At 38.3% G+C, this 14,646-nt stretch overlaps 1 protein-coding gene across 1 annotated transcript; it reads left to right on the top strand.

Moving 5' to 3' along the window:
• Nucleotides 1-6,671: 6,671 nt before the first annotated feature.
• On the top strand, nucleotides 6,672-8,699 carry LOC110928156. Its single transcript, XM_022171330.1, has 3 exons — nucleotides 6,672-7,327; nucleotides 7,412-8,051; nucleotides 8,211-8,699. Exons 1-3 carry the CDS (start codon nucleotides 6,672-6,674, stop codon nucleotides 8,697-8,699), a joined length of 1,785 nt encoding a protein of 594 aa, XP_022027022.1.
• The last annotated feature ends 5,947 nt before the right edge of the window (nucleotides 8,700-14,646 follow it).

The following is a 14,646-nucleotide window of genomic DNA, read 5'->3' as shown; positions in this document are numbered from 1 at the left end:
TAGGTTAACTAAAAGCGCTCACTTTATTCCCATTCGTGAGACTTATACATCTGAGAAAATGTCGGAGGTTTACACCAATGAAATCATAGCAAGGCATGGGGTACCGATATCCATTGTGTCAGACAGAGATACCCGGTTTACTTCGAAATTCTGGCGTGAATTCCAAGAACAGATGGGAACTAAATTGTTTCTTAGCACTGCTTATCATCCACAAACGGATGGGCAGAGCGAAAGAACAATACAAACATTGGGTGATATGCTGCGGGCTTGCATTATCGACTTTGGAGGTAGTTGGGATGTCCATTTACCCTTGGTCGAATTTGCATATAACAATAGCTATCACGCGAGTATTAAAATGGCTCCGTATGAGCTATTATATGGCAGAAAATGTCGGACCCCAGTATGTTGGGGAGAAGTGGGTCCGCGGGGGCTAGCACCTGCCGATATAATCCGAACTACAAATGCGAAAATCAACATAGTTCGGGCACACCTGAAAGCGGCTCAAGACCGGCAAAAGGCATATGCGGATAAAAGGAATAGGCCAATTGAATTTCAGGTTGGCGATATGGTCATGCTAAAAGTCTCCCCATGGAAGGGTATTATTAGATTCAGAAAAAGAGGAAAGTTAAGCCCAAGATTTATTGGGCCATTTAGAATCGTTGAACGGGTTGGTAAAGTGGCTTATCGACTTGAATTACCCGAAGAGTTGAGTGGAATTCATAGCACATTCCACGTATCACATCTTCGAAAGTGTTTGGCCGACGAAACTGCTCATATCCACTACGACGATATCGAAGTGGATGACAGCCTCAACTATGCAGTAAAACCAATTGCGATTTTAGATCGTAAGGAGAAAAGTTTGAGGAACAAAATGATAACCCAAGTCAAGGTCAAATGGGAGCACAGAAAAGGGTCAGACACTACTTGGGAATCCGAAGAGGAGATGCGGCGTCTCTACCCTACATTATTTGGTACGTAATTCGGTTTCGGGGACGAAACCCTTTTAAGGGGGGTGGACTTGTAACACCCCAAAAATATAAACCCTTATATTATAAAGTTCAAAAAGTTAATAAACAAGAAATTACCAATTAAGAACTTAACCCAGTTAAATTTTAGTCTTGAAATAACTCATACTATGGTTAAAACACTTGAAGTTAGAGAAAATGGTAGTCAAGGGACTAAACTTGTCAAAAATCGAAAGTTTACTACTAATTGTGACAAAACCAAACCAAACACACCAAAATTGGTGTGTCTGGTCGATCAAGGAGAAGAGGGGCGAACAGGAGCTCTCCAAACCCTAATTTCACAACTAAAATCTGCAAATTGAAGCCTCAATCTCGTTCCAAATCAAGTTCTAAACACGAATTAGCAAACCCCTTGTTGTAAGGATCAAAAAGGTATGTAAAATCTTGGCATTTTGATCCATCACAATTCTAGGTTAACTTTGAAAAACTGAAATTTAGCCTAGATATGTAATGCATGGATGAATCTTGAAGTAATTTGATGTCTAGGATTAAACCCTATGTGATTTCTTATCAAAACTTTGCATCATGTTTGTAAGGTTTGGGGGTTTACATGTGGGGAACAAATGGACTTGAAGGAAACTTGGTGAATACTAGAGATTTGACTCTTGTTCTAACAAAATCTGAATTTGTGAAATGATTCAGAAATATATATGTCAAGATGTATGTAAAAACTTGTTAAATAAAGTGAAATTAGATGTTAAATTTCATGCCACGAACTTGGTAACGATTGTAGGAAAATCTGACCCGCTAGGTGTTTGTTGAAATGCCTAAGTGAGGACTTAAATGTTAAAATTTGGATAAAAACGCAGATTTGATAATGGTCCATAATGATGTGATTATGGTCATGAAAAGAGTTCTAAACATGTTGTGAAAACTGAATTTTCTAGGCAAAGAGTCCGGTTCATCTAGCGGACAAGCCGAGGGGAATTCACGAGGAAAAGGCGCGCTCTAAAGGTACGAAATTTATTGTTTCGTTACATTATACCTTATTGTTAGTTTTATGTAGTTAATTTTGAAACACGACAACCAAGATTTACCAATACGTCACGAATATGACTAGTGTCTTAAACAAGTAAATGGGTCAAAACAAGTGAAAATGCATGAAATCTTACATATCCGTAATGGTGTGTAAGTTTAACACCCAAACGGGTCAAACAAGTTTTAGTAATAAGCATGAAGCATGACACTATTATATAATGCGTGAATTACATGATGGGTATGCCGTGTAACGAACACCATACTCAAATTAAGAAACCTTGTTCTTATTATAGGAGCTAAGGTGCAGATTCGATGCATGAAAATAGTATAAACAATTAGATAATAAGTCTTGTAATCTAGTGTGTAAGTCGATTTCGTAAGCATGCCCGCTCAAGAATAGTTGAGTAATATCATAAGCCAAAAACAAGAATGGAGAAATAAGACCAGGCGCTTAACAAATTATGCGAAATAAAGCTGTTTTGATGCATAAAAGAATTAGCAAAACTGCATCAGAAACGAGGGAGTGATGTGCAGGGTTTACCGTAAATTACGGTGGTACCGTAATTTACGGTGGCCTGCAAATCTGTTACGGTGGGATCCTACTGACTTACGGTAGGCTCCAAATTACCCAGATCCCACCGTAATTTAGGGTGACACCGTAAATTACGGTGGAGCCCAGTTTTGATGAAATTCTTACTTCTTGATTTGAATAAGTTATCGATCCTAATCCAAATACGTGAATCCCCATCGTCAATAACACTAATGCCTGTTTAAAACATTAGTTTTTCAGGTACTCAAGAAGGAGGATGGTGATCAAGCAAACGAATCGAACCGAACACTCAATTAGAACGCTTCCGCATCCGATCTTTTGTTCTAAAAACTATGTAAACTAATGGTAGTTATTGTCTTGAATATGGTTTTGTAATAACAATACATGTATGATGTGTCTCGATATGGTTAAAACGCTAAAAGTTTTTGTAAACTCTCAAACATTTGGGAAATCAAATGCATACCGTTATTATAAATCTTGTACTATAAACTGAGTGTTACATATAAAACATAATATGTCTAAACTGAAATGATTTAGATAACGCTACGATATGTAATATTATACAAACATTTATATATAGGAAGTACCAGTGGCGTATCCACCATGTTTGTATCATATTACATACGCCACGTTACTCAAACCATTTACCCAAACCAACCACCATGTAAATTGTTCATGTATAAATCAATTGTCAAGTGTTATTGTGTAAACCATATCGAAATGTCTATGTTCAATGTGAACCACCAAACGTGTATATCAATGTCAAAATGTTTATTGTTTAATGTGGATCATGTAATGTGTACCCAAAATATATCATGTATGGTAAGTAAAATGTATCAACTAAACCATATGTAAAATGCACAAAACAAGGTTTTGAAGTAAAACATGGTTTAAATCAAAGTTATGTTTTGTGGAACAATGCATGCTATACTGATACAAACATTTATGCGGTATTGTGAAAATGCATACATCCAAGCCTTGAGACTGTGGCGATAAACCCTTAAACAAATTAAAGGTTTATCTAAGTTATGTATATCGAATTCGGTCATTCCTTCCAATCCAATCAAACCCAGGATTTCAGGAACGGGAGTTGTCAATTCCTATGGTACCACTACCTACTAACGAATGGCGTGATCAATGTTAATGAATGTATTGTTCCATGTTAAACAAACCAAATGTCATACCAAAATGTAGGCATGTGATGAATAATTGTACTAAGTACGCACACAATGGGCATACATAGCATGAAATGTAATGTAAAACAATGTACTAAGTACGCACACGATGGGCATACATAGCATGAAATGTAATGTAAAATAATGTACTAAGTACGCACACTATGGGCATACATAGCATGAAATGTAATGTAAAACAATGTACTAAGTACGCACATGATGGGCATACATAGCATGAAATGTAATGTAAAACAATGTACTAAGTACGCACACAATGGGCATACATAGCATGAAATGTAATGAAATCATGTACTATAATGTACTAACGAACGTAGCAGGTATACAACAACAACAACAACCATACCCAGTAAATCCCACAAATAGCTGAACTATTGGTAGGGTCTGGTGGAGGTGGGATGTAGGCAAACCTTGCCTCTATCCTCAGAATAGAGAGGCTGCTTCCTGAGAGACCCCCGCTCCAAAACAACCAACAGCTAAATAGACAAAAGAGAGATAAGTATATAGCGTAGCAGTAGTCAGATATATTATCAGCAAATAACATGTAGGTATAGATACAAGAAAGTCATCATACATGAGGTCTATGTAAAGTGAGAAAGAAATCTATCCCCCCTCCCCCCAAGACAAAGCTAGGGCACGTCCATACCCTCCCCTACAAGTCCTTAACCTTAATCCTACGTCTCCACGAGCTCCTATCCTGAACCATGTCCTCGGAGAGGTGCAACTCTACCAAATCTTGCCTAAGTCGTTCATCCCAAGTCAACTTGGGCCTGCCTCTACTCCTCCTTCCTTCCACTGTCATCCCAAGGACTTCATCCCAAGTCCTTAACCTTAACGAACGTAGCAGGTATATGATGTCAAAACATGGAAAGCATGAAAGTAACAAGTAGGCACATGTGTTTCACCCCAAAAAGTTTAGAAAACAGTAAAAGAGGGGTTCAATGTACTCACCTGAGATTGCTTTGTAGTTCTTGTATAATGACCAAATAATGCTAGAGATCACGGAATATCAAACGGCACCTAATAGGTAGCTATATTAATATACCGGACCAAAATCGGAAGGATCGGATAGTATGTGGGTTCGTAAACCAAACGAGTATGGAGACTCGTGTAATATGGTTTAACAAAGCCTATATACTAAAATAAAACCTAACCTAAGTGCTTGCGACCCATTACGACCCGTTTAGGTAGCTTATGCTACCTTAACGCGTCGTTCGCGTAGAACGCGTTTGGAACGCCTAACATCGTGACCACAAGTTATAACCTCGGAAGGTTACAGCTATGGTCACCTAATGTGTTTGGTCGGATCCTAATGATCGACCAAATGGGTCGGGTTCTAAAGTATAAGCGATGGTTTAGATCGCTTACCTTACGACCCTATATAAGCACTAAACTAAAAGTGACGAGCTAAGCATGTTAGGACATGCTTAACTAAGTTTAGAAAACAGGTTTGGCATCAAAACAAACGGCTTTGATGCTCACGAGTAGTTTGGTTACAAAATACGCAAGAATGGGCATTTTGGCCGAAACTATGACTCGTCACTGAGCCTAGATAACGTGGTAATCAGTAGGTATAGTCGCCATGGACTATAACCATCGTGATCACGCTCACGTTATGAAGTTCCAATGAACTTCGTGCTGACCATAGGTTGGTCAACACAGAAAGTCAAACAAAACGTTGACTTTCGGACTCGAAAAGCGAATAAAGAACGAAAGAACACTTACGAAGGGTCCCCGAAAGCTAATCTCGATCCAGGAGCTCAGGTATGAAGCAAAGGCCTCAACTTAGAGCTTTAGATCAGATTGTGTGAGTTTTTAGCCAAAGGGGGGGGGATATTTATAGGAAAAGTAAAGCCGTTAGGATCGTTTCTTGAATATCGTGCCACGATCCAAGCCGTACACTTGTCGCAAAGTTGTGGTGCCTTATTTTGCCCCCACCATAGGAATCCGACACGTGGCGTTGCCCTTTGGGTGATCGAAAGGCCAATGCAAGTGGATCAAACATTGAATCTGGTCTGCATGTCTGATGCGGCCCGCGTTAGGATTCACACAAGGCCCAGGCGGGCCGCCTGGCCCCGTCTGATCAGCACAAACGTTCAGAAATTATAGCTTTAGTCCCTGTTGCATGTTTAAGCCATTTCCGACACTTCTAAGGCCTGTAAAGCCAACTTTAAGGCCCTAAAATGATGCCTAAACATTGTGGACATGAAACATGCTCAAAAATGTTCCGGATGTTGGTTCGTTTGGCCGTACAATCGCGATGTTCGCTTAATTACGACGGAATGCGCATAAGCGCGAAAGACGATCCAAATGACGCGACGAATGGATTTTTCTCATGCCGAACACTAAGGCATAATATTAGGATGCTTACATAAATTTTTGGATGTCCAGATGTATTCAGAACGTAAGTTATGCGCGAAAGTGCAAACTTGTGCACTTTTTGACACTTTTAGCCCCTGAATGATCCAAAAGTTTGTTTTAGCATACCAAACCCGTCAAAGCCTATTTCTAAGCTATGTAAAGGATATTTATGGTATGTTTAACTTATGGACATGTTCCGGAATGTTTGTTACAGTTCAAATTGGCGTACTTTCGCAGTTTGTCAAGTTTAGTCCCTGTAGGCGAATTAACTTGTTTTTGCCATACCAAAGCCTTCAAAACTTATTTCTAAGTTATGTAAAGGTTATTTAAGTTATGTTGAGTATATGTTGATGTTCCGGAGTATTTGTCGCATTAAACTGAGTACGTTTACGCACCAGTTTGCGTATAACTCTCCAGAAAGCGATGTAGAGTTTGAAATTGAACAAAAGTCAAAACATGAAAAATGTAAAACACAACCAAACAAACATTGGGATAAAATAACATTGTTTTATTGATAACTGAACTATTCACAATGATTACAAGCACAAATGTTACAAAAATATTATGGTGGTTGTTCCTTTAGAGGAAGAGGAAGGGTTTGCTAAGAATTTGGTTAAGGTAGAATATGAGTGGCAGCCCCCTAGATGCAGCGTGTGCAAGGTGTTTGGTCATACAGACTTGAAATGTCCGAAACAGCAAATCAAACAAACAAGGGCTGATTATCAAAAGTTAGAGGACGGGTATGAGGTGGTAAAGAAGAAAAACAAGGCTAAGTATGGATTCCCGACGAAGAAACAAGGGACGAGGTTTGAGTATAGGCCGGTTCCTAAAAACACTAAGCATGAGCCAAGAATCATTAATGTTATAGACGAATTGGAAAAAGCGACAATTGCAGTGCCGTTGGAAGAGGTGAATCAAGTCAAGACTAGCAATAAATTTGAATTGTTGGGTGGGGATGTGGAATATACGATTGAAAAGAGTGGGCGTACTAGTGTAGAGATGCAACATAATGTGTCAAAAATGATAAGCATGAGACTGAAGGTGATAAATCTGATGATGAGGAAGTGGAAGAGGTGTATAACGAAACAATCCAATCCTTGGTGGGAGACCGGAAGAAATCTGAGGGGGCAAGCACTCCCGGTGAGAATGTTCCCCATGTCTAGTATAGCTTCCTGGAATATAAGGGGGTTGAACCGCCCTCTAAAACAAAAAGAGGTTCGGCAAGTCATTGTAGAAAACCGGCTTTAGGTTTGTGCCATTATTGAGTCACATGTTGATATTAGTAATCTCTCAAATGTGTGTAGCAAGATTTGGAGGACTTGGGATTGGACTTCAAATGGTAATTGCTGTCCAAAGGGTACTAGAATCATTCTCGGATGGAACACAGCGGACGTAGATGTTATGGTGTTGGATCAAACTAGTCAAGTTATCCATGCTCAAATAAAGTTTAAAAGGGATTCCAAAATCCTGTTTTGCTCGTTTATCTATGCGGATAATTACTATAAGCATAGATGGGATTTATGGGAGAGTCTATGGCACCACAAAGCATTAGTCCATGATAAACCATGGGTAATGTTAGGGGATTTTAACTCTTCTTTGAACCTAGAAGATAACTTGTTTGGGTCGTCCAAAGTGAATACTGGTATGAGGGATTTTAAAGAATGTGTAGACGATTTGGAAGTTTTTGATGTCAACAGTACGGGAGTTCACTACACATTGAAGCAAAAACCTAAGAAGGGAATTGGAGTTATAAAGAAAATTGATAGAATTATGTCCAATGATCACTTTATAGATATATTCCCAGCAGCTTGGGCGATCTTCCACCCCAACAGAATTTTGGACCATTCGCCATGTATCCTAAAGTTGTCGTCCCTGACTAAGGAGAAGCCAAAACCGTTCAAGTTTGCTAACTTCATTGCTAGTAAAGAAAGGTTTTTTAAAGTGGTAAATAAAGGGTGGGATGAGGAGATTGAGGGATGTCACATGTTCAGGCTAGTGACAAAAATGAGGAAGCTAAAGTCGCCGTTAAGGAAGCTCCTTCGTGACTAAGGGAATCTTCACAAAGAGGTGGCTCTGCTTCGTAAGGAGCTTGATGATGTTCAGATCCAGCTGGATAGTGACCCGAGTAATGATGGGCTTCGGCAAAAGGAGGTTGTTATCTTTAAAGCTTTTAATGATGTTTCGGCTGATGAGGAATGCTTTCTCAAACAAAAAGCTAAAGTTGAATGGCTAGGGGCTGGTGATTCCAATACAGCTTTTTTCCACAATTCAGTTAAGAGTAAAAATCACAGGAGTAGAATTAAGTTTATAAAAGATACAAATGGTACCCAATATGGAGGAGCTGATGCGTCGAAAGCTCTCCTTGAGCATTACGAAAAGTTTCTTGGACAGAAAGACAATAACTTGGAGAGACCATCTCCTGAAATGTTTGTTAATAAGTTAACATTGGCGAAAGCGCAAACAATGGTTGTGGCGATTTCGGATGATGAAATAAGGAATGCTATGAGCAGAAAGTTTAAGTCGTTCAAAGTGAGTTCTAGCTCACTTCTTCAACTTTTTCTTCTTGCTTCTTTATTCTTAACACTTGAATAACCTCTAGGAAGGTTTTCACAAGTTTGCTTGGGCAAACTAAGGTGAAACCTGACCATTTTTAAGGTCCAAAGTGCACTTTAAATTCTGCTCATTTTTATCTTTTTAAATCTTCATGTTTTGATAGAAAACTTAATGGAATCTTGTTCCCACCAAGCTCACAACTTAGTCTATGGTTGTGGGTTTGTGTTTAGGAGATTTCCATCAAAGTTTTGGGTTCAAACACCCATTTAATTTCTGTTTAAACTTGATAATCGAATGATGAAAACAAGCACAAGTCATCATCTTCTATATGATGAACTTGTGACTTGTGAAGTGTGAACAAATGAAGGCTAACTAAGTTCCACTCATTCGTTTGAACACTTTTATAACTTGATTAGATTAGATTTACTTTATCGTTATTCATGACCCTCCCACCATCTTCAAGATGGTGTGTGTAGTGGTGAATCTTATAATGAGGTTTTCTAACTTCCATGCTTGACATACATGATGCTATATGACAATACTTGATTGGACATAGTCTAGAATATATTATTACCTTATGAATATACCTATTATTGTATAGAAACATGGCTGAGTTTGTTGTGCTAATCAAGCTTGATTAATCACCATAAACATAAGCTAACATATCAAAGATTCTAGAGTACTTGTTAGGATTCCAATGGGCAAATTGGGACCCATGAAACCACTTGATATGGTGTCATAAACAAATTCTTAGAACTTAGATATTACTTTCATACATACATACATACTTTGTGTATCTTAAATTCCGAATTCCGACTCTAATCATACCATGAACTCCAACCCGAATACATTCAACCTCCTAATCTCATTCACTCGGATAATCGGAAGAATTAGCAATTTTGTGAGTATACTTGAACCCCCTTTTCGTTTAGCACCTTTTGGGGTGTAACATGTTTATCTATGAAAAACTTACACTTAAATTTTATTCTTAAATGCACAAACATTCCTTATACATGCTTGCATACTTGATTACTTGATACATTAAACTTGGGGTTATACGTTTTGTGTTAGACTTATCATTAACTTCGTACGAGCCTATCCTTGACATATATAGCGCTATAGGATTAACGCACCGCCCGTATTCTTGAGTTTATGTCAAGAGCTTATTGCGTTTCATCATAGGTTGATTAGTTAAACACATGCTAATTTTATTGTTTATCTTGTATCAATAGCTTGCCATGTGGAATTGTTTAAACTCATTTTTATGCTATGTACGTATCAAACTTGTATACTCGCCTTTGCTTTTGCCTTGAACTTTATTTTAAACATGTTACAAGTTGAGGATGACGATGCATTGAAATTGAACTAGTGATGATGCTTAGATACACACTTAGACGTCTTAAGTTAACGTACTTGTTTGTTGTATTCTTGTATTGAAGATATTGTATATCAAGTTGTTGTATTTGATTTTAACCTTTGTAATCGGCTTTTAGAAATGAAATGAAATTCATTATTTAATTATTGTCACAAATAGTGTTATGAAGTCTCTTGCAATCTCGTTTTCGTCTCACTCCGATGTTTCCACCGTCGGATGGGGTGTGACAGATTGGTATCAGAGCCATAACAATAGGGAATTAGGAAAATTGCTATGCTTTTGACCTAGTCTATAGTTAAGTACCAAATTCAACCATACTTGATTCACATGTTAAATTCTTGAGACGCTTCTTATGTGTTAAATTCTTGAAAACATTTCCTATGTGTTAACTTCTTGAAATGCTTTATGTGCTCATGCTTGTTATCATTATTTCAAACATACGTCTTTCCTAAGGCATTTTGATTGATCATACTAAACTAGAAAACACTCGTATTATACAAACGAGACGACTTCATCAAAATAGGCGTGAAACCCACAATTTGGTGAATGACTCTCAATCCACCTAGTCTTTTTATACGAAATTTGCCATCAAGTTAGGAGTGAAATTGTCACACCCCGATTTCCATGTGTCTCACCGGTGGGCCCGGTGGGGGATTTCCGTGACGTAGTTGGCAACAATATAGTCAAACCACACAATATATGAATGCACAGCGGAAGCATAAAGATAATTATATTTCAATCATTGTTTGCAATATCAAAGTATTACGAATAGTCGAAAATGTATCCATAGGGGATCAAATAAAAATATAAGTATTGTTCAACAGACGTAGGCATCTTAAGCTTACGAGACTCTTTATGATGCTTAAGGAGAAATATCCAGCCAATTACGCATAGTACCTGCATTTAGTCTTTTTGGGAAAATACGTCAGTTTACACTGGTAAACACATTCAACCGACACTTTTGAAAAATGTTTATTAAAATTGATTTGAATGCACAAGGCACAAACTCTTTTATAACTTGGGAGAATTATTTAAATATATAATCTTGTGAACGAATTACATGTTCCTTATGCGTTCAGTAGCCCGGATCAAGTCCGGGTTAAAGATCAATAGACACACCATATCGACTATTTATGCACTGACGAGTGTACGCCTACACTTCGCGCTTAGGTCGTGGCCATTTCGTAAAATGATGCAAGGGATATCCGGGACATGGTCATTAAACCCCCAAAGGCTTTTAAGTAACAAGACTATTTAAATGAGCCGATCAAATTTATTCAATTACCCACTCAATCGGTGGAGAATTTGATGCCCGATCAAGCGGTATACTATATACCGTAACCCAAGCCCGTATAACGGAAAATAAGTTAAAAGTATTTACCTTTGCAAGTATAAATCCTTAATCGAAATAAATTGCAGATAGCTTTTACTGGTCTCCTATTCTGGAACGAAGGTTTAATATAACCTATTAGAATCCTAACGGGTCTTTAATTTAGCCGTAGCTTAGACCGGTCAGTTTCAAAGGATAGTTACGGTTTAATCGCGTGAAAGGCGAAAACCGTGAATGGAATGTGATTTGGACCCAACAAGTTTGAAGACTTGTTTTATATGGGTATAATAATCACACTCCGGATTTTGGGGTCAAAACAATATGGTTTGACCCGTTTCGGCTAGTTTATGTAAATTAGTTACATAAACCGAACCGTGCGCGCAAAAGGCGTAACGGGTAACCGTAGGAGTTCTACACTGGTTTCCTAAGTCAATATGCTTTAAAGGGGTTGTGGTATCAGTAGGATACCTTCCATAATGCCCGTAACGAGTTTAGGTTCATATTATGCCCCGTAGGGGTATTTCGGTCTTTTTAAAGATCATAAAAGAGGTTTCTGAGTTCTACAGGAAATCTGAGTTTCCCGAACAGTTTATAAAGTCCAAAATACTTTATTTATTATTTAAAATCAGTAGCAACTGAAATCGGGTCAAAAGACCTTGTAGAACTCAAGTTATGGCCGAAAAGGGTATATTCGGTATTTACCGAACCGTTGCCATAACCGCAGGTTATGAGCAGGTTAAAAATAATTAAAAATCTTTAGAAATCCCAAAATATTATTTTACATCAGTGTATAAAAGGTTTGGTGTCGAAATCTGGGTTTAGATAGGCGTTATGCTAATTGCGCTATTTAATTACTAAAGTTTCCGTAATTTGCGCTATTTAGCATAACTCCTATTCTGGACCTCGGATTGACGTGAAATTTTTGGGACATGCTTAGAAATCAGTAACAAATGTTACGGTCATTTCACATGTCCGAAATTCTCGCTTTAATTTAAAAAGGGCGTTACGGTCAACTTTTAAGCATTTAACGGAAAGGTGTCAAAGACTCGGACAAACAACGAACCGGTCACAGAGGGTTATACCATCATGTAACCTGGTCCTAAGAGAGTCCTAAGGCATATCTAAATCATACTTTAACTGTGACAACCCGAGATTCCAAGACCTTTCCTTGCGCGTCATCTGTGTTACAATCTTGTTTCACATTTCGTTGTACGTTGTATCGCACACCCTAGTTATTCACTATTAATTAATCATCATAGTACTTCTTGATAATTACAACTAATATCATACGTATCATGAGTATCATCATATTCATTTGAAATATTAAAGTTGCATGTGATGCCTTCTGACACAAACCAACAACTCGAATCAACCAAACAACTTTTGACTAATTGTACTTGATCCCCATTGGACCTCCAATACAATCTCACATGGGTTGATATCAATAAAATCACCTCTTTTAATGCTATTGGACCTCCAAATAACTCATGAATGATTATTGTATTGAGTTGCACACACACAAACTGCTTGGCTAATGGCCCCTCTTATGTCGGCCACACACTCTCACATTTTGGATGTACCTTGGAACACATGGTCCGCCTGCTCGCAGCCCAAAAATTAAACCCGGCCCACCTTTCTTTTATTCCTTGTATATGGGATTGCATGGGAGGGCACGCTTCCTTTAAAAGAAAACAAATACAAACCCTAAAACCCCACTTGCCAATTCCCAGCCGACAACAACCCTTCCTCCCTCCTTCACGTCTGGTGACCGGAGACTCCGACACACCTTGCTTCGACTATCACACACAACATCGAGGGCAGCCTGGCCTCTTCATCCGCGGGCCTTCACCGATGATCCAGCCTCGTTCTAGTCGCCCTAGTCATCTTGCATGTTCAATACTTCTCGGTTAGTTACCATCATTGTGATCCAAGTTCCTTGTTGTGATTGACCATATTATTACTGTGTTGATTGTATGAATAATGTTTACCAACTATTGTCACAGACTAGTAATGTGCATGATATTAAATTGATACACTAGGATTTCATAATGTTAGTGTCGAATTGTTGATGCTTGACATTACGTATACAAGCGATCGTTAGCCCAAGGCCCACCATGAGAACATCGATTTTGATAAACTGGTTGGGGTTGATTTCCTGATGATAATAATGGATATGTATGAGAATGATTGTGAAGGGAATAAATCTTTGTTACTAGCTTTACTAGATTAATGGTGATTTGATATTTATGATGATTGCTTTATAAAGAATGATCAGAGTGGTATGCGTGTTAGGTTCGGGTAGTGAAAATATGATAGGGTTAGTTGTATCGATTATTATGTTGGTTATGATAATCGATCCATGATCATGTTTCCGCATGAACTGTGTTTATTAGTGTCTCATTAGGAGATTGATTGATAGCCTTATGTTATGTGAATGACACTTACGTGACCCGGAATCGATACGATAGAAGGGTGCCGGTAACTGAATGTTAGATAGGTATGTGATTGATGATGAATGGTATTTGTTGGGATATGAAATATTGATTGATTCGATGACCTGCTAAAGCTGTTATGAATTGTATATGATCATTTATAAATCAATCGTGATTAATGCTTGCCGAAATATGGGTGCGTTGTATTGAAGTGGGCTGCAAACTCAGTCTGCGGACCACCGATTTGAGCCGTCGCACACCACCATAGGAACCGTATTGGACTGTTAACTTGATAGTAGATTAACATGATTATGAGACAAAGCTTCCTGCGATTTAAATAATTATTGCATGTCACGAGTTAGTACTATAATGTTTATTATAGGGCTGGTGGCTTAAAACATTGGGCCGGATGGGTTAATTGAACCAGTTGGGCCGTCTAGCATATGGTGCATATATAGATTGTTAGATGTAATGGAACTTGGGGGTTGGGAAGGGAGGTTTGTATGAGATACGAAAGTCTATTTTATGAATAATCCGTGATAAACGGTATGACATTATCTTGGTGCTACTTTTAGAATATGATGTATTTGATGTGTATAATGGTTCATGAGCTAGAAAAACCACATCTAACAACGTTATGAGGAATACACGATTTCTAGTTGCTATGTGTTATATGATTGTGAATGTGATCATACTTGGATACGAGCCTAATGTTAAATGGAATCACTAATATAGGGCGTGGTCGGCTTGATTAGTTAAAACAAGAGAAACACTCTGCCGAGCACACTCAGGTGAGTTCACTACATTCGAGCATGCGTCCCAGTGGTTGGGGACAGTCAGTGGGTATTC

The sequence above is a fragment of the Helianthus annuus genome, chromosome 14, assembly GCF_002127325.2.
Source record: "Helianthus annuus cultivar XRQ/B chromosome 14, HanXRQr2.0-SUNRISE, whole genome shotgun sequence".
NCBI classification, from domain to species: Eukaryota; Viridiplantae; Streptophyta; class Magnoliopsida; order Asterales; family Asteraceae; genus Helianthus; species Helianthus annuus.
The sequence above is the reverse complement of the archived record's forward strand: the minus strand, read 5'-3'. Positions and strand labels throughout refer to the sequence as shown.